Genomic DNA, 26,180 nt, shown 5'->3' on the forward strand with positions numbered 1-26,180 from the left:
GTTGTATTAACTTTTTGACAATGTTCTTCTATCGTAAAGACTTTAAACAACTTGTCAAAGCTAAGAATTTATACCGATAAAATTCCGATGTTATTCTCGAGACTACGTCAAAAAATTACAACTTTTTTTTTGTTTTTTTTGCAACAATTGATATTGCAAACAAGATGTAACGCTATAGGACAACATTGAGTCTTGAAATAAACGTTGTGCAGGAAATATTACAAGTAGCTAAAGTCAATCAAATGATGCTAATATCTTTATTACACCCATTACCAGGAAAATGAAGGTAATACTTTGACATACATAGATTAAGTATACCTACTGTGGACATTCTCACCTGTGATATGAAGAGATGTTGCATTTAAAAAGGTCATGTTAGATCTGTTCACTTTCAAGAAGCCATGTCACTTTTCTATAGATCACTAATTTCCAGAACAAAAGTTGCTGTTTCACAGGTTTCTCTGCTCTTCAGGGGATTTTATTTGTATTTTTCTTTTTTGGATGGTGACCCTCGCCCCATCCGTGTTTGTGAATGATTGAGCATTTCACGGAAGCTGCTTTTATACCCAATCATGGCACCCACCTGTTCCCAATTAGCCTGTTCACCTGTGGGATGTTCAAAATAAGTGTTTGATGAGCATTCCTCAACGTTCTCAGTCTTTTTTGCCACTTGTGCCAGCTTTTTTGAAACATGTTGCAGGCATCAAATTCAAAATGAGCTAATATTAGGAAAAAAAATAGCACAGTTTTCCAGTTCGAATGTTAAGTATCTTGTCTTTGCAGTCTATTCAATTGAATATAAGTTGAAAAGTATTTGCTAATCATTGTATTTTGTTTTTATTTACCATTTCCACAATGTGCCAACTTCACTGGTTTTGGGTTTTGTATTTAGCTAGAGGGGAACTATGGTGAATTTAATGATTTCTGACTCATACATTGACTTATACACTACAAAGTTTGATACTGATGTTAAACAATGCTGTGGAGGGGTTGGATTACCCAGCTGGGGCTGATCATCCAATCACCTGCCATGCTTATTAGCAGCAGCCGGGCCGAGACACGGTTGTTGGGAGTTGGAGCGAGAGAGAGAGAGGCCGCAAGACAGAGAGCAGAAAGACTGAAAAGTCGCAGAACAGTGTGATGTCCTGGCGCGTGTGCGCACAATAAAAGACATTATTAAACCAGACTACCGGGCTCCCGTGAAGGTCTATTGGGATCAGGAGAACCCACAGGAGGGCAACTTCTACAAATGCATTTTCGCCTGAGCTTGCCCGCAGTTTTTAAGGCCTTTGCTGGCAGGATTTCGCAATGTCAGAGCGAGGTGGATATTAAGTCAAGCTCCCGGCCAGAAGAGGAGGAGCCTCTCCCCCTTTGCTTCAGGCTATGAGTGAATAAAGGTCAGATTTATTTTCCATTTTATCGTATAATAACACAGACATGTGACATGCGGTGACATATGTGACACATTTTTCTTATGCACAGTCTTGATCCATCTATAAACAATACAGAGATTCACCCGGCCACAACATCAGGTACGCCTACACCTGCATTCTGCATCCCTCGTCCCGGTTCCCGTGGTTGTAAAAACCACAACGGTGTTAAGACGAGCGTCTCTCTCTCTCTGTGGAAGAAAACGTGCTGAAACACGGATGTAGAACACGAATATGAAAGGGAAATAAACAAATACCAACGTTGAAAGTTGGATGAAGAGTCGGGCGTTTGCTTTGCGGTGAAACAGAGCCTGGGAGAGAAAGGAAAAAAAAGTAAATTAAAAGTCGGGAGGAAAGGAAACAAGATGTTGCCGTGGCGACGTTACCTGTGTTCTTTTGCACTATGACGTTGATGAGAAAGGCCATGATGAACAAACTTAAAGCCAAGATGAGCAAGATGAGAAAAAGAGCGTTGGATATGGTCTCTCTTTCTAGAGAATGAACACAAACAAACAAGGTTGCATCCATTCTTGTGATATTTTTAACATTACATATTTTTTTTCTTGTGACATTAGAAGTTTTGTCTTTTTACTCTCTTTTTTTTTTGTTCCCTTAAAAATCTAATAAAACACAACATTATGTCTTTTTTCCCCCCACCATTGCAACTTTGTTCTTACAACATTAATAAAACACAACATAACATCACACGTTTTGTATTGCGACTTTATTCTTGTAACTAGAGATGTCCGATAATGGCTTTTTTGCCGATATCCAACTCCTAATTAGCGATTCCGATACCAACCGATACCGTGGAATTAACACATTATTATGCCTAATTTTGTTGTGATGCCCCGCTGGATGCATTAAACAATGTATCTGTCACAGTTTGGTTGCGGCCTACTGCGCGGTTCGTTTTCCCGGGATGCAAACGGACTACTCCCGACAAGGCGTGCAGGTAAAAACATGATTTAATTATCCAGAATCATCCAACTTACAAAACAAAGGCAAGCGTGCCTATCGCATGCGGAAGCTAAGGCAAAAACTTAGGGCAGGAAACATGGAACTATAGACATGAAACCTCACGAAACTGTGGCATGATATTAAACAAGACTTACGTAGACAAGGCTGCGTGAAGCAAATACTCAGCATAAACTATGGACATGGAATACTCAGGGAAGTGTGACATGAAACTAAACAAGACTCACGTAGACAAGGCTGCGTGAAGCAAATACTCAGCATAAACTATGGACATGGAATACTCAGGGAACTGTGGCATGAAACTAAACAAGACTTACGTAGACGAGGCTGCATGAAGCAAATACTCAGCATAAACTATGAACATGGAATACTCAGGGAACTGTGGCATGAAACTAAACAAGACTTACGTATACAAGGCTGCGTGAAGCAAATACTCAGCATAAACTATGGACATGGAATACTCAGGGAACTGTGGCCTGAAATTAAAACAAGACTTACGTAGACAAAGCTGCATGAAGCAAATACTTAGCATAAACTATGGACATGGAATACTCAGGGAACTGTGGCATGAAACTAAACAAGACTTACGTAGACAAGGCTGCGTGAAGCAAATACTCAGCATAAACTATGGACATGGAATACTCAGGGAACTGTGGCCTGAAATTAAAACAAGACTTACGTAGACAAAGCTGCATGAAGCAAATACTTAGCATAAACTATGGACATGGAATACTCAGGGAACTGTGGCATGAAACTAAACAAGACTTACGTAGACAAGGCTGCGTGAAGCAAATACTCAGCATAAACTATGAATGTGGAATACTCAGGGAACTGTGGCATGAAACTAAACAAAACTTACGTAGACGAGGCTGCGTGAAGCAAATACTCAGCATAAACTATGAACATGGAATACTCAGGGAACTGTGGCATGAAACTAAACAAGACTTACGTAGACGAGGCTGCGTGAAGCAAATACTCAGCATAAACTATGAACATGGAATACTCAGGGAACTGTGGCATGAAACTAAACAAGACTTACGTAGACAAGGCTGCGTGAAGCAAATACTCAGCATAAACTATGGACATGGAATACTCAGGGAACTGTGGCCTGAAATTAAAACAAGACTTACGTAGACAAGGCTGCATGAAGCAAATACTTAGCATAAACTATGGACATGGAATACTCAGGGAACTGTGGCATGAAACTAAACAAGACTTACGTAGACAAGGCTGCGTGAAGCAAATACTCAACATAAACTATGAATGTGGAATACTCAGGGAACTGTGGCATGAAACTAAACAAGACTTACGTAGACGAGGCTGTGTGAAGCAAATAATCAGCATAAACTATGGACATGGAATACTCAGGGAAGTGTGGCATGAAACTAAACAAGACTTACGTAGACAAGGCTGCGTGAAGCAAATACTCAGCATAAACTATGAACATGGAATACTCAGGGAACTGTGGCATGAAACTAAACAAGACTTACGTAGACAAGGCTGCGTGAAGCAAATACTCAGCATAACTATGGACATGGAATGCTCAGGGAACTGTGGCATGAAACTAAACAAGACTTACGTAGACAAGGCTGCGTGAAGCAAATACTCAGCATAAACTTTGGACATGGAATACTCAGGGAACTGTGGCATGAAACTAAACAAGACTTACGCAGACAAGGCTGCGTGAAGCAAATACTCAGCATAAACTATGGACATGGAATACTCAGGGAAGTGTGGCATGAAACTAAACAAGACTTACGTAGACAAGGCTGCGTGAAGCAAATACTCAGCATAAACTTTGGACATGTAATACTCAGGGAAGTGTGGCATGAAACTAAACAAGACTTACGTAGACAAGGCTGCGTGAAGCAAATACTCAGCATAAACTATGAATGTGGAATACTCAGGGAACTGTGGCATGAAACTAAACAAGACTTACGTAGACGAGGCTGTGTGAAGCAAATAATCAGCATAAACTATGGACATGGAATACTCAGGGAAGTGTGGCATGAAACTAAACAAGACTTACCTAGACAAGGCTGCGTGAAGCAAATACTCAGCATAACTATGGACATGGAATACTCAGGGAACTGTGGCATGAAACTAAACAAGACTTACGTAGACAAGGCTGCGTGAAGCAAATACTCAGCATAAACTATGGACATGGAATACTCAGGGAAGTGTGGCATGAAACTAAACAAGACTTACGTAGACAAGGCTGCGTGAAGCAAATACTCAGCATAAACTTTGGACATGGAATACTCGGAACTGTGGCATGAAACTAAACAAGACTTACGTAGACAAGGCTGCGTGAAGCAAATACTCAGCATAACTATGGACATGGAATACTCAGGGAACTGTGGCATGAAACTAAACAAGACTTACCTAGACAAGGCTGCGTGAAGCAAATACTCAGCATAACTATGGACATGGCATACTCAGGGAACTGTGGCATGAAACTAAACAAGACTTACCTAGACAAGGCTGCGTGAAGCAAATACTCAGCATAACTATGGACATGGAATACTCAGGGAACTGTGGCATGAAACTAAACAAGACTTACGTAGACAAGGCTGCGTGAAGCAAATACTCAGCATAAACTATGGACATGGAATACTCAGGGAACTGTGGCATGAAATTAAAACAAGACTTACGTAGACAAGGCTGCGTGAAGCAAATACTCAGCATAAACTATGGACATGGAATACTCAGGGAACTGTGGCATGAAATTAAAACAAGACTTACGTAGACAAGGCTGCGTGAAGCAAATACTCAGTATAACTATGGACATGGAATACTCAGGGAACTGTGGCATGAAACTAAACAAGACTTACGTAGACAAGGCTGCGTGAAGCAAATACTCAGCATAACTATGGACATGGAATGCTCAGGGAACTGTGGCATGAAACTAAACAAGACTTACGTAGACAAGGCTGCGTGAAGCAAATACTCAGCATAAACTTTGGACATGGAATACTCAGGGAACTGTGGCATGAAACTAAACAAGACTTACGCAGACAAGGCTGCGTGAAGCAAATACTCAGCATAAACTATGGACATGGAATACTCAGGGAAGTGTGGCATGAAACTAAACAAGACTTACGTAGACAAGGCTGCGTGAAGCAAATACTCAGCATAAACTTTGGACATGGAATACTCAGGGAAGTGTGGCATGAAACTAAACAAGACTTACGTAGACAAGGCTGCGTGAAGCAAATACTCAGCATAAACTATGGACATGGAATACTCAGGGAACTGTGGCATGAAACTAAACAAGACTTACGTAGACAAGGCTGCGTGAAGCAAATACTCAGCATAAACTATGGACATGGAATACTCAGGGAAGTGTGGCATGAAACTAAACAAGACTTACGTAGACAAGGCTGCGTGAAGCAAATACTCAGCATAAACTATGGACATGGAATACTCAGGGAACTGTGGCATGAAACTAAACAAGACTTACGTAGACAAGGCTGCGTGAAGCAAATACTCAGCATAACTATGGACATGGCATACTCAGGGAACTGTGGCATGAAACTAAACAAGACTTACCTAGACAAGGCTGCGTGAAGCAAATACTCAGCATAACTATGTACATGGAATACTCAGGGAACTGTGGCATGAAACTAAACAAGACTTACGTAGACAAGGCTGCGTGAAGCAAATACTCAGCATAAACTATGGACATGGAATACTCAGGGAAGTGTGGCATGAAACTAAACAAGACTTACGTAGACAAGGCTGCATGAAGCAAATACTCAGCATAAACTATGGACATGGAATACTCAGGGAACTGTGGCATGAAACTAAACAAGACTCACGTAGACAAGGCTGCGTGAAGCAAATACTCAGCATAAACTATGGACATGGAATACTCAGGGAACTGTGGCATGAAACTAAACAAGACTTACGTAGACAAGGCTGCGTGAAGCAAATACTCAGCATAAACTATGGACATGGAATACTCAGGGAACTGTGGCATGAAACTAACACGACTTACGAGGCAAGGCATGAGGCATTTGAAAGCATTTATCGGACATCTCTACATGTAACACATCTTTTTTTTTTGCAAAATTGGGACTTTTTTGTAACACCTTTTCACAACTTTAACGACTTCTCTATTCTAACATTACAATGACACATCGTAACATAAAACCTTGTCTTCGTAACGTTACGACTTTATTTTTACCACATTCTTCTGTTTTTTTGTGTAACTTTGTGCAACATTCTGACTTCATTCTTGTGTTATTATACATTTCTTCTCGTAACATTAAAACTTTGTATTCGCAATATTACAACTTTTTTCGGAACAACATTGTAACTTTTCTGTCGCAAAATTCCAAATTTGTTAAAGTTACCATTACTTGACATACCATTAAAACCTTGTCTTTGCAATATTACAACTTTATTCTGACATGGTGGCTTTTTTTGTAACTTTACGACTGAATGATTGCAACATTTCAACTTTGTTCTCAAAAAATTATGACTTTGTTTTGTTGTACTATTACGACTTGTTTTTCATAAATTACATCGTTCTCTTCGTAACATTACAACTTTTACCTTGTGATATTCGTCTTGTTCCTTTCCTCAAAATTCCGACTTTGTTTCAATAATATTTACATGACGTAACATGGCATTACTAACTTGTCTTTCAATATTACCACTTTATTATTAGGACTTCTTGGCTCTACATGGCATTACAACTTTCTTCTTGTGAAATTAAATATTTTTCTCGTAACATAGGAACTTATCTGTTGTAAAATTATGACTTTGTTCTTATAACGTTAACATTAAACATCGTAACATTAAAACTTTGTGTTAGCAACATTACAAATGTATTATGACATATTGGCTTTTTTTCTCCCAACATTAGCAGTTTTTCTCACTACACTATGTCTTTTTTCTTGCATTATTGCGACTTTTTATATTGCGACTTAGTTCTTAAATTAATAAAACACAACGTAACATTACAACTTACGACTTTGACCTTGTAACACGTTTTTTTCTCGCAACATTGCGACTTTTTTGTACACTTCATCTTTTTCCTTTTCTTATAACACATCTTTTTTCACAACTTTTACGACTTCCCCACTGTAACATTAACATTATACATCCTAACATAAAACCTTGTCTTCGCAACATTACGACTTATTGTCTTATCTTTTGACTTTGTTTTCGTAACATTACTACTTTATTCTTATGACATTTTGTTTTCGTGACATTACGACTTTATTCCTGTGACATTTTGACTTTGTTTTCGTAACATTACGACTTTATTCTTATAACATTTTGACTTTTTTTCGTAACATTACGACTTTATTCTTATGACATTTTGACTTTTTTTCGTGACATTACAACTTTATTCTTATGACATTTTGGCTTTTTTCGTAACATTACGACTTTATTCTTATGACATTTTGATTATGTTTTCGTGACATTACGACTTTATTCCTGTGACATTTTGACTTTGTTTTCGTAACATTATGACTTTATTCTTATGACATTTTGACTTTTTTTCGTGACATTACAACTTTATTCTTAAGACATTTTGGCTTTTTTTCGTAACATTACGACTTTATTCTTGTGACATTTAGGGTCTGCTTTCGTAACATAACGACTAGCTGTTTTTCTCGCTACACTGTCTTTTTTTTCTTGCACCATTGTGACTTTTATATTGCAAGATTGCGACTTAGTTCTTAAATTAATAAAACACAACGCAACATTACAACTTACGACTTTGTCCTTGTAACACGTCTTTTTTCTCGCAACGTTGCGACGTTTTTGTACACATCTTTTTTCACAACTTTTACGACTTCCCCACTGTAACATTAACATTATACATCCTAACATAAAACCTTGTCTTCGCAACATTACGACATATTTTCTTGTCTTTTGACTTTGTTTTCGTAACATTACGACTTTATTCTTATGACATTTTGATTTTGTTTTCGTAACATTACGACTTTATTCCTGTGACATTTTGACTTTTTTTTCGTAACATTACGACTTTATTCTTATAACATTTAGAATTGTTTTCGTAACATTACGACTTTATTCTTGTGACATTTTGGCTTTGTTTTCTTAACATAACGACTATTCCTATGACATTTGGACTTTTTTTTCGTAACATTACAACTTTATTCTTGTGACATTTTGGCTCTGTTTTCGTAACATAACGACTAGCATTTTTTCTCCCTACATTGTCTTTTTTCTTGCACCATTGCGACTTTTATATTGCAAGATTGTGACTTAGTTCTTAAAATAATAAAACCCAACGCAACATTACAACTTACAACTTTGTCCTTGTAACACGTCTTTTTTCTCGCAACGTTGCAACTTTTTTGTAACACGTCATCGTTTTCCTTTTCTTACATTTTTTTTCACAACTTTTACGACTTCCCCACTGTAACATTAACATTACGCATCCTAACATAAAACCTTGTCTTCGCAACTTTACGATGTATTTTTTTGTCTTTTGACTTTGTTTTTTATAACATTACAACTTTACTCTTATGACATTTTGACTTTGTTTTCGTAACATTACAACTTTATTCTATTGACATTTTGACTTTGTTTTCGTAACATTACGACTTTATTTTATTGACATTTTGACTTTGTTTTCGTAACATTACGACATTTTTTATGACATTTTGACTTTTTCGTAACATTACGACTTTATTCTTGTGACATTTTGGCTTTGTTTTCTTAATATAACTTTATTCTTATGACATTTTAACTTTTTTCGTAACATAATGAGTTCATTCTTATGACATTTTGTTTTTGTTTTCATAACATTATGACTTTATTCTTGTGACATTTTGGCTCTGCTTTTGTAACATTACAACTTTATCCTTATGACATTTTGACTTTTTTTCTTAACATTACGACTTTATTCTTATAACATTTTGACTTTTTTACGTAACATTACGACTTTATTCTTGTGACAATTTGAATTTGTTTTCTTAACATAACGACTTTATTCTTATGACATTTGAATTTTTTCGTAACATAACGACTTTATTCTTGTGACATTTTGGCTCTGTTTTCGTAATATAACGACTAGCATTTTTTTCTCACTACACTGTCTTTTTTCTTGCACCATTGCGACTTTTATATTGCAAGATTGCGACTTAGTTCTTAAATTAATAAAACAAAACGCAGCATTACAACTTACGACTTTGTCCTTGTAACACGTCTTTTTTCTCGCAACGTTGCAACTTTTTTGTAACACGTCATCGTTTTCCTTTTCTTATAAAAAATTTTTTCACAACTTTTACGACTTCCCCACTGTAACATTAACATCACACATCCTAACATAAAACCTTGTTTTCGCAAATTTAGGACATATTTTTTTGTCTTTTGACTTTTTTTTTCATTACATTACGACTTTATTCTTATGACATTTTGACTTTGTTTTCGTAACATTACGACTTTATTTTATGACTTTTTCGTAATATTACGACTTTATTCTTGTGACATTTTGGCTTTGTTTTCTTAACATAACTGTATTCTAATGACATTTTGACTTTTCTTTGTAACATTACGACTTTATTCTTGTGACATTTTGGCTCTGTTTTCGTAACATAATGATGTCATTCTTATGACATTTTGACTTTGTTTTCGTAACATTACGACTTTATTCTCAAGGGCAAACCAGGAGCAATATACTATCAAGGCCGTGTCTCAAGGTCGCCAAGGAAGATGGACCACTTGGGAAGGTACCATCAGCAGACCCATCAGCTGGGCCGACCTATGGAAGATGCCACAAGCCAGACTCAGCTTCCTACTCAGGGCAACTTATGACACCTTGCCATGCCCCAGAAACCTCCACCAGTGGTTCGGCCAGGAGGAGAGCTGTCCCCTGTGTGGTGCTCCCAACGCCAGCCTGCAGCACTTGCTATCAGGCTGCAAGATCGCGCTGACACAGGGTCGCTACAGATGGCGGCATGATCAAGTCCTGAGGAAACTGGCCGAAGTCCTGGAGAGCAGTAGACAAGAGGCCAACAGCCAGCCCATAGCCAAGCAACTTCCTGTCATGTTTGTGAGGCCAGGGGAAGGCAAAGGAGACACCAGCCGACGAGGCCCCCGCAGTTTCCTCTCTCTGGCAAGGGACTGGAGTATGAGGGCTGACATCGGCAAACAGCTCCAGTTCCCCCGTGAAATCACCACCACTTCACTCCGCCCAGACATCGTGCTGTGGTCTGCTGTTACCAAGGCTGCCATACTGATTGAGCTCACCATCCCCTGGGAGGAGGGAATCCAGGCAGCCTACGAGCACAAAGCAGCCAAGTATGCAGATCTGGCTGCTGAGTGCAGAGAGGCAGGTTGGTCCACTACCATCTACCCTGTGGAAGTAGGCTGTCGGGGCTTCGTCGGTACATCAACTATAAAGCTGCTCCGAGATGTGGGAACGACTGGGGCAAAGCTCCAAAGGGAAACTAAGGCCCTTGCTGAGGAAGCAGAAAAGGGAAGCTTCTGGTTGTGGCTGAGGAGGAGGGATAAGTACTGGGGGTCAAGGCAATAAGATGGGTCAGCTGCAGGGGGTGGCAGGGAGACGTCCCTGCCACCGCTCCGCCACCAGGAGGCGTTCCGGGGTTAAAGAGAGCGAAACTCCAATGAGCGGTGGTCCCCGGCTGATGACCCTGCACCTGACCCAAGGCGCTGTAGGAGGCGCGTCAGGCATACTTGCCCAGCAGAAACAACACCATATCTGTACAATCAATCTGATTTCTGGGTAACCAGTGACTACTGCGAAAGGGCAGTTGACATCCAGGAAAGACTGGAAGACTTCCAGGAAAGTCTGGATGACAGCAGGAAAGTCTGTACTGGGAGTGGGCGGCTAGTTACCCAACCCACTAGTCTCCTAGCCAGGAGACACCCAACCTATAACTACGAAAACGAATAAGAAAAAACAACCCGAAGGCCCTCCGAGAGGCGGGGTGGAAGATGGGCCTAACAGGACTGACTATTCGGAAACGACTGGAACGGACATCGACAACGAGATAAGGACCTTCCGATTGTGCAGGTGTGGATGGGGGAAAGTGACCACATACAGGGGCTTACGGATCCATCAGGGGAGGAACAGAAAGGAGAGCGAGAGAAAAGGCATACAACATCCTTGCACTGCTCTGGCAGATAAGACAAGCAGGACCCCCAGCCGGGGAGAGAACCACAGAGCCGAGGGTCCAAACATTGTTGATATGCGGTTGGTAGAGGAAGAACCCCCTGAGCGGAGCAGTGGCCCCCTGGCATGTGAGCATGCTGAAAATAGACCTGCCAGCCCCCCAGTCACCCAGCAAACAGAAAAGAGGGAACCAGGAAGAAAGTGCACCATCAAGTGGCCTAGAGCAAGTGATGTGAAGACATGGCAGAAACTGGACTCAGACCTCAGTCTAGTGCTGGAGCACTCGCTACGTGGTAAAGTGGACAAGAAACTCAACCTTCTTGGGGACATCCTGTACGAGGAGTGCAAAGCTAGATTCGGTAGCCTCACCAAGAAGCAGCACAATCTACCCCCAAGAAAGGGCAGGAGGGAGGCTGAGATTGACGCCCTGGTGCAAGATCGGCGCCAGCTCCGCAGGAGATGGAGGAAAGCATCGGCAGAGGAGAAAGAAGGCCTGAAGGTGTTATGGGATGAGGTGAGACAGAAGCTGGGCAGCATGCGAAGAGCAGAACGTATTCGCAGACGCAGGAAAAGAAAGGAGAAAGAAAGAGCTAGCTTCATGAGGAATCCTTTCAAGCACGCCCGTCAGCTTCTGGAGGAGAAAAGAAGCGGGAAACTGGAAGCCACCAAGGAGGAGCTTGAGCAGTACATCAGGGGCCAATACAGCGACCCAAAGAGGAATGATCCGTTAGGTTCACCAGGATACGTCCCTCTTCCACCTCCTCCAACCACGCAGTTTGACGGCTGCCCTCCTCGACTGAGCGAGGTAAGAGCAGTCGTCAAGAAAGCGAGGTCAGCATCAGCTCCTGGGCCTAACGGAATCCCCTACAAGCTATACAAGAACTGCCCCCAAGTGCTGAAATGCTTGTGGAAGCTAATGAGCACAGCATGGAAGAATTTACTCATCCCGTCGGAGTGGCAGAGAGCTGTGGCAGTGTTTATTCCGAAGGAACAGGAGTCCCATAACATCAGTCAATTCAGGAGTATTGCTCTGTTGAATGTCGAGGGAAAGATCTTCTTTGCAGTCATGGCCAAGAGACTAACCTCTTACCTCACAAAGAATGGCTATATTGACACCAGCTGCCAGAAAGCAGGAGTACCAGGTTTTCCAGGATGCGTGGAGCATTCTTCAATGATTTGGGCACAGATCCAGAGGGCCAAGCAGGAGAAGAGCGACCTCCACGTGGTGTGGCTTGACCTTGCCAACGCTTATGGTTCTGTCCCGCACAAACTCATCCAGTTTGCATTGGAGTTCTTCCACGTCCCTGTTTCCATCATCAACCTGGTAAGCAGCTACTTCAGGGACTTCCAGATGTGTTTTAGCCTCCAGGATTTTACAACAGGTTGGCAGCGTCTGGAAGTAGGCATCGCCATGGGGTGTTCCATCTCCCCAGTCCTCTTTGTCGCAGCTTTTGAAATCATCCTCCGCGGAGCCCGCCAGACTGTAGGAGGAATGAGGCTGCAGACAGGGCAGAGGCTTCCACCACTCCGAAGCTACATGGACGATGTCACTGTGGTGCTGCAAACAGCCCCATGCACGAGAAGATGTCTGAAGAGGCTGGATGAGCTAGTGACATGGGCACGGATGAAGATAAAACCCTCCAAGTCACGAAGCCTCTCCTTGCGCAAAGGCACCAGGAGCGACAAAACCATCTTTGTTGCAGGAGGTGAGCAAATCCCTCTACTGGTCAACCAGTCCATCCAAAGCCTGGGGAGGCAGTACAATGCGGACCTGTCGGACAAGCACGCAGGCAAGGCAGCACGGAAACAACTCTCAGAAGGCCTAGCGAGTATTAACAAGAGCCAGCTCCCCGGAAAGTACAAGTTGTGGTGCTACAACTTCACACTGTACCAAAGGGTTATGTGGCCACTGAAGATTTGTGAGATTCCATCCTCAACAGCCAACGGGTTGGACAGACTAGCCAACTCCTACATCCGAAAGTGGCTGGGCCTACCGCGTTGCTTCTCAGACACTGGCTTATTTGGGGAAACTTCGCTGCATCTGCCGATCCAGTCCATCACCCTGGGCTATAAGCAAGAGAAGGCCAGACTGGTTCTTGAGCTGGAAGAATCTTGCTGAGGAAGCAGAAAAGGGAAGCTTCTGGTTGTGGCTGAGGAGGAGGGATAAGTACTGGGGGTCAAGGCAATAAGATGGGTCAGCTGCAGGGGGTGGCAGGGAGACGTCCCTGCCACCGCTCCGCCACCAGGAGGCGTTCCGGGGTTAAAGAGAGCGAAACTCCAATGAGCGGTGGTCCCCGGCTGATGACCCTGCACCTGACCCAAGGCGCTGTAGGAGGCGCGTCAGGCATACTTGCCCAGCAGAAACAACACCATATCTGTACAATCAATCTTATGACATTTTGACTTTTTTTTCGTAACATTACGACTTTATTCTTGACATTTTGACTTTTTTTCGTAACATAACGACTTTATTCCTATGACATTTTGACTTTTTTTCGTAACATTACAACTTAATTCTTATGACATTTTGATTTTGTTTTCGTAACATAACGACTTCATTCTTATGACATTTTGACTTTTTTTCATAACATTACGACTTTATTCTTATGACATTTTGACTTTTTTTTCGTAACATAACTTTTTTTTATGACTTTAACTTTTTTTCGTTACATTACGATTTTATTCTTGTGACATTTTGGCTTTGTTTTCTTAACATGACAACTATATTCTGATGACACTTTGAGTTTTTTCGTAACATTACAACTTTATTATTATGACATTTTGACTTTCTTTCGTAACATTACGACTTTATTCTTGTCATTCTGACTTTTTTTTGTAACATTACGGCTTTATTCTTGTGACATTTTGGCTCTGTTTTCGTAACATAACGACTTCATTCTTATGACATTTTGACTTTTTTTCCGTAACATTTCGACTTTATTCTTGTCATTTTGACTTTTTTTTGTAACATTACGGCTTAGTCTTGGGACATTTTGGCTCTGTTTTCGTAACATAACGACTTCATTCTTATGACATTTTGACTTTTTTTTCCGTAACAATACGACTTTATTCTTGTGACATTTTGGCTCTGTTTTCGTAACATAAGCATTTTTTCTCGCTACACTGTCTTTTTTCCTGCACCGTTGCGACTTTTACATTGCAAGATTTAGGTCTTTAAATTAAAAAAAACACAACGTAACATAACAACTTACGACTTTGTCCTTGTAACACGTCCTTTTTCTCGCAACGTTGCGACTTTTTTGTAACACTTCATCTTTTTCCTTTTCTTATAAAACCCATATTTTTTACAACTTTTACAACTCCTAACATAAAACTTGTTTTCGCAACATTACGACGTATTTTCTTGCGATACGTCTCACGTTCTCAAACTATTGCGACTTTTTCATCACCATGTTACAACTTTGTTCTTATAACATTAACAACACTCACCTAACGTTGCAACCTTGTCTTTGCAAAATTACGACTTTATCGTTAAGACATTGCAACTTTTTGCAATTTGTAATGTTTTCTTTTCAATACGGCCCCAATACTTTGTCGTGGTGGAAGTATAACTTGAAAAAAATTTGTAATTAGAGAGTGAAGTTGCACGCACACAAACAAACCTAAAAGTAGTGTTATTTAGTGGTCGCCAACAAATAAACATTGCGTAATAAAATAGTTACCTTGAAAGTCCACTTTTGTTCCACTTCCAAACAGGATGTTACCACAGGCTGCCAGCGCACAGTAGTAGGTGGCGTCCTCGGAGACATCGCTAATAGTCGTGAAGAGCGCAGACAAGCATCCTTTGGGATTCTGCGTCCCGTCGCAATCTTCTTTCGACGTTCCTTCAGCTTGGATGAAACCGGAGCGAGGTCCAAATCTCAGCCAGTAGACGCGACGCTCCTCTGGACACGTGAGCTTGTCGTGGTCGAAGAGCAGCCAGCAATGGAGGGTAAAAGAGTCGCCTTTACGAAGCGGGCTTAACTCCGCCGGCCACTGCTTGAGAGACGTGATCTCTGACTTGTTAGCGTCCGCTGGGAACAATGAATGCTTGTTAGCGTGACACACATCAAAACATATCCAAATGGCTTTTATTTATGAGAATAAAGTGAAAATGTCACATAAAAGGCCTGATCTAAAACACGTACAGTACAAACTTGATAGCACACGCAAAACGCTCACTTGAATTGCACCTGTCAAGTGGGAAGAAAAAGGTGTGCAATCTAGAGATGTCCGATAATATCGGCCGATAAATGCTTTAAAATGTAATATCGGAAATTATCGGAATCGTTTTTTTTATTATCTGTATTTTTTTTGTTTTGGTTTTTTATTTATTAAATCAACATAAAAAACACAAGATACACTTACAATTAGTACACCAACCCAAAAAACCTCCCTCCCCTCATTCACACAAAAGGGTTGTTTCTTTCTGTTATTAATATTCTGGTTCCTACATTATATATCAATATATATCAATACAGTCTGCAAGGGATACAGTCCGTAAGCACACATGATTGTGCGTGCTGCTGGTCCACTAATAGGACTAACCTTTAACAGTTAATTTGACTCATTTTCATTAATTACTAGTTTCTGTGTAACTGTTTTTATATTGTTTTACTTTCTTTTTTATTCAAGAAAATGTTTTTAATTTATTTATCTTATTTTATTTTATTAATTTTTAAAAAAAAGGACCTTATCTTCGCCATACCTGGTTGTCCAAATTAGGCATAATGATGTGTTAATTCCAGGACTGTATATATCGGTATCGGTTGATATCTGTATCGGTAATTAAGAGTTGGACAAAATCGGAATATCGGATATCGGCTAAAAGCCATTATCGGACATCCCTAGTGCAATCCATTTAGCGTGTCTGAATATGCAAAATATACGCTGATCATCAAAACGACCACATTTTCCAGACTTTAAGGCGCATTTAAAATCCTTTTTTTTTTTCTTCTCAAAACTCAACAGTGCGCCTTATAACCCGGTGCGCCTAATATACAGAATAATTCCGTTTTTTTTCTTACCGACCTCGAAGCTATTTTATTTGGTACATGGTGTAATGATAAGTGTGACCAGTAGATGGCCATCAAACATAATAGATATGTGTAGACTGCAATATGACTCAAGTATACAACACCAACATTGTATATGTTCCATTGAAAATATAGAACATTACACACAGTTCTCATAAATCTATCAACATTTTTTAGTACGACTTTGGTAAGCTATGAAGCCACACCGCTTGATGGATTGTCGGCGCATTAAACATAGGAGTGTTATTATGGTGTGTGTATAAGGTAAGACATAATATCTGGCGTTTTGTTTTGCAATATTATGGAAAAATCATTTTTACTTATCTTTTGGTACCTGCTGATCTGTATTTGGGATCTGCATAAATCCTGAAAAATTGTGCAAGTCCACTTTTGTAGTCTGTGCCGATTTTGTAGTCGATAAGCTTCTTCTTTGTCTCTATCTTCTTGTTATGGGACATTCATCCTCCGCTGTTGCCATTTCTAATATAAAGTAGTGTAAAGTTCTTACTTATATCGGTCTGTAAACTCGCCATGAATGCGCTAAAACATACCGGTGTAGTGAGTTTACATTATTCACCCAAGGAACTTTAGAGAGTTCCGGTCGGACGGTTTTTCACGGGTGTTGTTGTTTCCGGATGAGGAGATGCTGCTCCGTTATTGATTGAAGTAAAGTCTGAATGTCATTAAAACAGTTAGCGCCATCTTTTGACACTTCCTCCACCCCCGTCCTTGCACGCTACACCGCTACAACAAAGATGACGGGGAGAAGATGTTGCCGAAGGTGACCCACGTAAATAAGACCGCCCACAGAACGGTGCATCCGGAAGCGACTGTCAGAAAGCTGCTTCAAGATGGATTATAAAACATCATCTATGCAACATTTTGACCAAAGAACCACCATTACATGTTATGTAGACCACAAGGAAGTCTTTTACATTTAGAAAAAATTAATAATAATATGACTCCTTTAATGCGCCCTATAACCTTATATATGAAAAAATATTAAAAATAGACCATTCATCGGCAGTGCGCCTTATAATCCGGTGCGCCCTATGGTCCGGAAAATACGGGACTCTGAGAAGATGCAAATACAAGTTATTTAGCACACGCAATGTGACTTATCAACACTCATCACTGCTCTATTTTATCAAGCACATCAGAAAAAGTATGTGCAAACTGACACAAACATAAAGAATTGGTGCTCGCCCTGCAAAGACAGAGGACCCCTCTGTCCTCTGTCCTACTTCAGCAACATCCTTTTATAATTTTGCAGCTGCAAATTCAACAAATTCACTTGATGCGTTTTGGTGTCCTTTAGTGGGGTTTTTCACGTGGAATATATAATATTAATATGTCCCCAACCTTTTTGTACTTGCGGACCGGTCAATGCTTGAAAATTTGTCCCACGGACCGGGGGGAGGGGGGGTTGGGGGGTTGGGGGGTTAGTAAAAAAATATATATATATTTTTTTTTGTCATAAAGAAATACAATCATGTGTGCTTACGGACTGTATCCTTGCAGACTGTATTGATCTATATTGATATATAATGTATATATTGTGTTTTTTATGTTGATTTAATAAAAAAAAATAAAAAAAAGATAATATTTTTATTTTATTTTATTTTGTTTATTTATTTTTTTATTTCTTGTGCAGCCGCGGCCCGGTACCAATCGGTCCACGGTGGTTGGGGACCACTGCCCCATATGATTAGAGAAACTTTTTGAAGTATGCATTTTTTGCATCTTGACTAGTGAGTGCAGACTCTCTCCCATGAGCGCACCTTTAGTGTGACAAAAAAAAAGTGAGTTCCGTTGTATATGCATTTTGGACTATGTCTAAAATACCCATAAAAAGTGGTAAATGTCTCCTGCATGTTTGAAAACACAGCAAAATGCCACAAGATAACAATAATGTGCAGTAAATGAGTGTCTCCATGGTGATGCCCCTTATAGTGCATGTAAAATCCTTGTTTGAATAAGGCGGTATGCTCCACTTTTCAATTGTACACACAGTCTTAGTAAATCACACACTCACTAGTAAATGGATTGCACACGCTGTTTAGGGTGTGGTATTTGAATATTAGCAAGTCAGGCCGAATATTGTAAAATTACAATAAATAAACATCATTTTACAGGCGTAGACTTGCATAATTTCAAAATAAATGTAACCCTGCAGATTTTTTCAAATTAAATTTAAAGACAACCATACAGAGGCGCTCATCGAAAAAAAATATAGCAAAAAACTATTCTATGAGAATAAAAAGGTGCAATAATATTTACAAAAATACATTTGAATGTTTTTTTTAATGACATTTTAGTGGCTCATTTAAGTGGAAAAGATCATAATTATACAACGATTGCTATTTAAAGACGCCCCCTAGTTGCTTTAAGTAGCATGAGGGACATTATCAGGTTGAACGCCTTTTCTGCGTCTTGTTTTTTTTTTTTTTTTACAAATTGAATGAGTATTTGGGCTGGACTACATTAAAATAAGACACACATTTCGGGATTTTTAAATCAGAAAAAAGTGAATTATTACAAGCATTAATTACCCCCTGCAATATTTTTTACAGAATTGAACAAAAACACACCACAGGGTCAAACAATTTGCGACAATTGATTGTGACAAACCCCAAAACCAGTGAAGTCGGCACGTTGTGTAAATGGTAAATAAAAACAGAATACAATGATTTGCAAATCATTTTCAACTTATATTCAATTGAATAGACTGCAAAGATAACATATTTAACGTTCAAACTGGAAAACGTTGTTGTTTTTTGCAAATATGAGCTCATTTGGAATTTGATGCCTGCAACATGTTTCAAAAAAGCTGGCACAAGTGGCAAAAAAGACTGAAAAGGTTGAGGAATGCTTATCAAACACTTATTTGGAACATCCCACAGGTGAACAGGCTAATTGGGAACAGGTGGGTGCCATGATTGGGTATAAAAGCAGCTTCCATGAAATGCTCGGCCATTCACAAACAAGGATGGGGCGAGGGTCACCACTTTGTCAACAAATGCGTGAGCAAATTGTTTAAGAACAACATTTCTCAACCAGCTATTGCAAGGAATTTAGGGATTTTGACATCTACGGTCTGCATCAAAAAGCGACATCAGTGTGTAAAGGATATCACCACATGGGCTCAGGAACACTTCAGAAAACCCACTGTCAGTTACTACAGTTGGTCGCTACATCTATAAGTGTAGCGACCAACTCTACTATGCAAAGCAAAAGCCATTTATCAACAACACCCAGAAACGCCGCCGGCTTCGCTCATCTAAGATGGACTGATGCAAAGTGGAAAAGTGTTCCATGGTCTGACGAGTCCACATTTCTTATTGTTTTTGGAAACTGTGGACGTCGTGACCAAAGAGGAAAAGAACCATCCAGACTGTTGTAGGCGCAAAGTTGAAAAGCCAGCATCTGTGATGGTATGGGGGTGTATTAGTGTCCAAGACATGGGTAACTTACACATCTGTGAAGGCACCATTAATGCTGAAAGGTACATACAGGTTTTGGAGCAACATATGTTGCCATCCAAGCAACGTCTTTTTCATGGTCGCCCCTGCTTATTTCAGCAAGACAATGCCAAGCCACATTCTGCACGGGTTACAACAGCGTGGCTTCGTAGTAAATACTAGACTGGCCTGCCTGTAGTCTAGATCTGGACCTGTGTAGCGCATTATGAAGCGTAAAATAACACAACGAAGACCCCGGACTGTTGAACAACTTAAGCTGTACATCAAGCAAGAATGGGAAAGAATTCCACCTGAAAAGCTTCAAAAATGTGTCTCCTCAGTTCCCAAACGTTTACTGAGTGTTGTTAAAAGGAAAGGCCATATAACACAGTGGTAAAAATGCTCCTGTGCCAACTTTTTTGCAATGTGTTGCTGCCATTAAAGTCTAAGTTAATGATTATTTGCACAAAAAAAAAAAAGTTTCTAAGTTGGAACATTAAGTATCTTGTCTTTGCAGTCTATTCAATCAAATATACAGTAAATTGAAAAGGATTTGCAAATCATTGTATTCTGTTTTTATTTACCATTTACACAACGTGCCAATGTCACTGGCATTTGCAGGAAAAAGCTTGCACATTGTTTAATTTGTGTCTGAATTATTGTATCTATATTACAGGATTTTTTTAAGTGATTGTACAAATTAGTACATAAATGTAATGGGAAAAGTAATATTTGGGCCACCCTAAAAAATAATTTAAAAAAATACGAATGTAAAGTCGCACCATCCATGAATGAAGTTGTTATTATTTGAATAAAGTCAAAATATTACAGGAATAACATCATAATTTTACATTTTTAACATTACAAACAACTGTAATTCTACGAAATCAAACGGCAGCCACAAAACCAAAAATATGATACAAGAATTAAGTCGTAAACACGACTGAAATTATGGAAGTGGTAACGGAGAAAAAATGTATTATATGATAATAAAGGCAAAATCAATCAATCCACACTAGTAGATGTATTAAGATATAACACCGTATACGTAAATTACATTTTTGTCACAAGTGGTAATAATGCGCCAAATTATGCAATTTTTACGTGATGATTCCGAGAAGGTTTCCTGTTTGCCGACAAAGGAATGAACTCCGTAACAAAAGATGTCCGCCATCACTCCGAGAGCAAAGAAGACAACTCACAAACCTCCATGAAGAAGCAGAAGCATCATCCACAAAAGAGTCACCTTCATCATGGTTGTCTTCTGCATGCTCCGCAAGTAAAAAGACGGCAAGAAGAGGTCGTGAAAAGTGCGACGACGCATTTGACCGAAGACTTCCTGTCACCCCCTTCTTGTGTGCAAAATCTTCAAGGTTTTTAGGTCACTTTGAACGGAAAGTTGAAGACAACCCTTGGAGTTTTACATTTTTTTATTTTTTGTACTCGTCCGATGTTGACATATATATATATATATATATATATATATATATATATATATATATATATATATATATATATATATATATATATATATATATATATATATATATATATATATATAATATATATATATATATATATATATATATATATATATATATATATATATATATATATATATATATATATATATATATATATATAGACTGGGTTCAATCCCAGTCAGGTCACTCTACAACTACTAAATATCCACTCAGAGCAATTCATCTTTTAAAGGAAAGTTTACTGAGACAGTTCTCAATTTTACATGTCATTGGAGCCCGGAAATCTGGTAATAATAAGACCGAGGATAGCTGAATGGTTAAACAGCTCGCTCCCATTCAACGAGTTCTGGGTTCAATCCCAGTCAGGTCGCTCTAAAACTAGTAAAGATCTAGTCAGAGGAATAAATATTTTGTATGATAATTTAAAGGTTCTCAATTTTATATGTCATTGGGGTCCGAAATGTGGGATCAATAAGACCATGGATAGCTGAATGGCTAAACAGCTAGCTCCCAATCAAAGGGTTCTGGGTTCAATCCCAGTCAGGTCACTCTACAACTACTAAATATCCACTCAGAGCAATTAATCTTTTAAAGGAAAGTTTACTGAGACAGTTCTCAATTTTATATGTCATTGGGGCCCGGAAATCTGGCAATAATAAGACCGAGGATAGCTGAATGGTTAAACAGCTAGCTTACAATCAAAGGGTTCTGGGTTCAATCCCAGTTAGGTCACTCTAAAACTAGTAAAGATCTAGTCAGATGAATAAATATTTTGTATGATAATTTAAAGGTTCTCAATTTTATATGTCATTGGGGTCCGAAATTTGGGATCAATAAGACCATGGATAGCTGAATGGCTAAACAGCTAGCTCACAATCAAAGAGTTCTGGGTTCAATCCCAGTCAGGTCGACCGGCTTGCCAAGCCAAAGTAAGCAAGGGTGGGGAAGCGGATTATGTGGGGGTGTATCACCTCCCCCACACAGAATAAAGTTAAGTGGTATCTGGTTAATTAACTTATAGTTAAAAAGGTAAGTATGGGTAATAATAATAACAAATAGTCTATAGTCCAAAAGTCAAGGGTAACCTCGGGGGTTAGCTCCTCCTGCTTGCCGAGGCTAAAGTTGTTAAGTGTACCATCAGTAATTCCTAGGCTGGGATGGGCGGGAATAGGAAAATAGATAATTAATCATTGTGAGTGTTGACCAATCAGCTCTCCTGGTCTGACTAATTGCAATTGAGATAATACAATAAATGAAAGATGAAACAATTCTAATTGGATAATGAATAAACCAAATAGAAAAAACATAATTGGGAAAAAAATGGAGGAAATAAAACAAGTGGAATAATTTACTGTGTTGATAATTAATTGTCATAATTAATTATCATAATTAATTATTATGACAATTAATTATACAATTTTTGTTTTATATTATCTCAATTGGATTTAGACATGTTTTTATTAATCGTATTTTTTATTATCCAATTATTTCTATTTTTTTATTATCTCAATTGCATTTTTTAAAAAAAATTTCATTATCTCAATTGCAATTAGTCAGACCAGGAGCTCCCATCAAGATCTTTGATTTGTGTTTTGTAACATGTATTTAAAACAGCAGAGTGCTCCTGTCACAGAAAGGATCTTTGACCTGCATTTTTTCCACAGTACAGTGCTCCCGTCAAACAAGATCTTTTATTTGTGTTTTTTAACATGTATTTTAAAACAGCAGAGTGCTCCTGTCACATAAAGGATCTTTGACCTGCATTTTTCCACAGTACAGTGCTCCCGTCAAACAAGATCTTTGATTAGTGTTCTGTGACAGGAGCACTCCACTGTATTTTCCTGAATCAGATGCACCTGTGTGAGGTCGTTAGCTGCATAAAGACACCTGTCCACCCCGTACAATCAGTAAGAGCCAAACATTCAGCATGGCTAAGAGCAAAGAGCTGTCCAAAGACACCAGAGACAAAATGGTACAACTCCACAAGGATGGAAAGGGCTACGGAGAAATTGCCAAGCAGCTTGGTGAAAAAAGGTCCACTGTTGGAGCAATCATTAGAAAATGGAAGAAGCTAAACATGACGGTCAATCTCAATGGGAGTGGAGCCCCATGCAAGATATCACCTGGTGGGGTCTCAATGATGCTAAGAAAGGTGAGGAATCAGCCCAGGACTACACGGCAGGACTTGGTCAATGAGCTGAAAAGAGCTGGGACCACTGTTTCCATGGTCACTGTTGGTAATAACGTCATGGTTTGAAATCATGCATGGCACGGAAGGTTCCCCTGCTTAAACCAGAACATGTTAAGGCCCGTCTTAAGTTTGCCAATGACCATTTGGATGATCCAGAGGAGTCATGGGAGAAATTTTTGTGGACAGTGTTTTATCACATCTCCATCATAGTTTACAGACACAGGTTCACCATTACATCTGGTCTTAAGAAAACCCAATGTAGTTCAGTGGGTAACACCAATACTGTTAACAAAGGGGTACTGGGTTCAAATCCCACTTACACTTTTATATCATAGTTTACTGAGACAGGTTCTCAATGAAATGTTTCATTGGGGCCCGAAAACTTTGTTCTAGAAGACCAAAGATAGCTGAAGGGTTAAACAGCTACCTCCCAATCAAAGGGTTCTGGGTTCAATCCCAGTCAGGTCACTCTAAAACTAGTAAATATTGAGTCAGAGCAATTAATCTTTTAAATGAAAGTTTACTGAGACAGTTCTCAATTATATATGTCATTGGGGCCCGGAAATCTGGTAACAAAAAGAGCAGGGATGGCTGAATGGTTAAACAGCTAGCTTACAATCAAAGGGTTCTGGGTTCAATCCCAGTCAGGTCACCCTACAACTACTAAATATCCACTCAGAGCAATTAATCTTTTAAATGAAAGTTTACTGAGACAGTTCTCAATTATATATGTCATTGGGGCCCGGAAATCTGGTAATTATACGGCCGAGGATAGCTGAGTGGTTAAACAGCTAGCTCCCAACAAAGGGTTCATGGGTTCAATCCCAGTCCAGGTCCAAGCAAGGGAGGGGAGTAGTGTTATGTGGTAATTAATAATTAATTATCTCAATTGCAATGATCTCAATTACAATTATCTCAATTAATTATCTCAACATGTTTTTATTAATCTTATTTTTATTTAATTGCAATTGAGATAATTAATTATCTCAATTGCAATGATCTCAATTACAATTATCTCAATTAATTATCTCAACATGTTTTTATTAATCTTATTTTTATTTAATTGCAATTGAGATAATTGCAATTATCTCAACATGTTTTTATTAATCTTATTTTTTTATTATCCAATTTTTTTATTTTTTTTATTGTATCAATTGCAGTTTTTTTTTTTTATTATCTCAATTGCAATTAGTCAGACCAGGAGAGCTGATTGGTCAACACTGAATTAATTATCTATCTTTCTATTCCCGCCCATCCCAGTCAACTTTAGCCTCAGCAAGCAGAAGGAGCTAACCCCCGAGGTTACCCTTGCCTTTTGGACTGTTGACTATTTGTTATTATTATTACTCATACTTACCTTTTTAACTATAAGTTAATTAACCAGCTACCACTTAACTTTACTCTGTGTGGGGGAGGTCATACACCCCCACATAACGCTACTCCCCTCTCTTGCTTGGACCTGGACTGGGATTGAACCCATGAACCCTTTGTTGGGAGCTCGCTGTTTAACCATTCAGCTATCCTCGGCCGTATAATTACCAGATTTCCGGGCCCCAATGACATATATAATTGAGAACTGTCTCAGTAAACTTTCATTTAAAAGATTAATTGCTCTGAGTGGATATTTAGTAGTTGTAGGGTGACCTGACTGGGATTGAACCCAGAACCCTTTGATTGTAAGCTAGCTGTTTAACCATTCAGCCATCCTTTCTCTTTTTGTTACCAGATTTCCGGGCCCCAATGACATATATAATTGAGAACTGTCTCAGTAAACTTTCATTTAAAAGATTAATTGCTCTGACTCAACATTTACTAGTTTTAGAGTGACCTGACTGGGATTGAACCCAGAACCCTTTGATTGGGAGGTAGCTGTTTAACCTTTCAGCTATCTTTGGTCTTCTAGAACAAAGTTTTCGGGCCCCAATGAAACATTTAATTGAGAACCTGTCTCAGTAAACTATGATATAAAACTGTAAGTGGGACTTGAACCCAGTACCCCTTGGTTAACAGTATTGATGTTACCCACTGAACTACCTTGGGTCTTCTTAAGACCAGATGTAATGGTGAACCTGTGTCTGTAAACTATGATGGAGATGTGATAAAACACTGTCCACAAAACTTTCTCCCATGACTCCTCTGGATCATCCAAATGGTCATTGGCAAACTTAAAGGCCTACTGAAATGATTTTTTTTTATTTAAACGGGAATAGCAGATCCATTTTATGTGTCATACTTGATCATTTCGCGATATTGCCATATTTTTGCTGAAAGGATTTAGTAGAGAAAATCGACGATAAAGTTCGCAACTTTTGCTCGCTGATAAAATAAAGCCTTGCCTGTACCGGAAGTAGCGTGACGTCACAGTAGCTAGTATTCCTCACAATTCCCCGTTGTTTACAATGGAGCGAGAGAGATTCGGACCGAGAAAGTGATGATTACCCCATTAATTTGAGCGAGGATGAAAGATTCGTAGATG

The 26,180-nt window shown here is 39.3% G+C and overlaps 1 protein-coding gene across 1 annotated transcript; it reads right to left on the reverse strand.

Moving 5' to 3' along the window:
* Positions 1 to 271: 271 nt before the first annotated feature.
* LOC133644993 (uncharacterized) lies at positions 272 to 21,313 on the reverse strand. The gene is made up of 5 exons (XM_062039780.1): positions 21,236 to 21,313; positions 15,216 to 15,566; positions 1,817 to 1,921; positions 1,692 to 1,741; positions 272 to 1,621 (listed from the first exon to the last, which is right to left on the reverse strand). The coding sequence occupies exons 1-5, from the start codon at positions 21,297 to 21,299 to the stop codon at positions 1,529 to 1,531; spliced, it is 663 nt and encodes a 220-aa protein (XP_061895764.1). The 5' UTR covers positions 21,300 to 21,313; the 3' UTR covers positions 272 to 1,528.
* Positions 21,314 to 26,180: the final 4,867 nt, after the last annotated feature.

The sequence above is a fragment of the Entelurus aequoreus genome, linkage group LG28, assembly GCF_033978785.1.
Source record: "Entelurus aequoreus isolate RoL-2023_Sb linkage group LG28, RoL_Eaeq_v1.1, whole genome shotgun sequence".
Lineage (NCBI taxonomy): Eukaryota > Metazoa > Chordata > Actinopteri > Syngnathiformes > Syngnathidae > Entelurus > Entelurus aequoreus.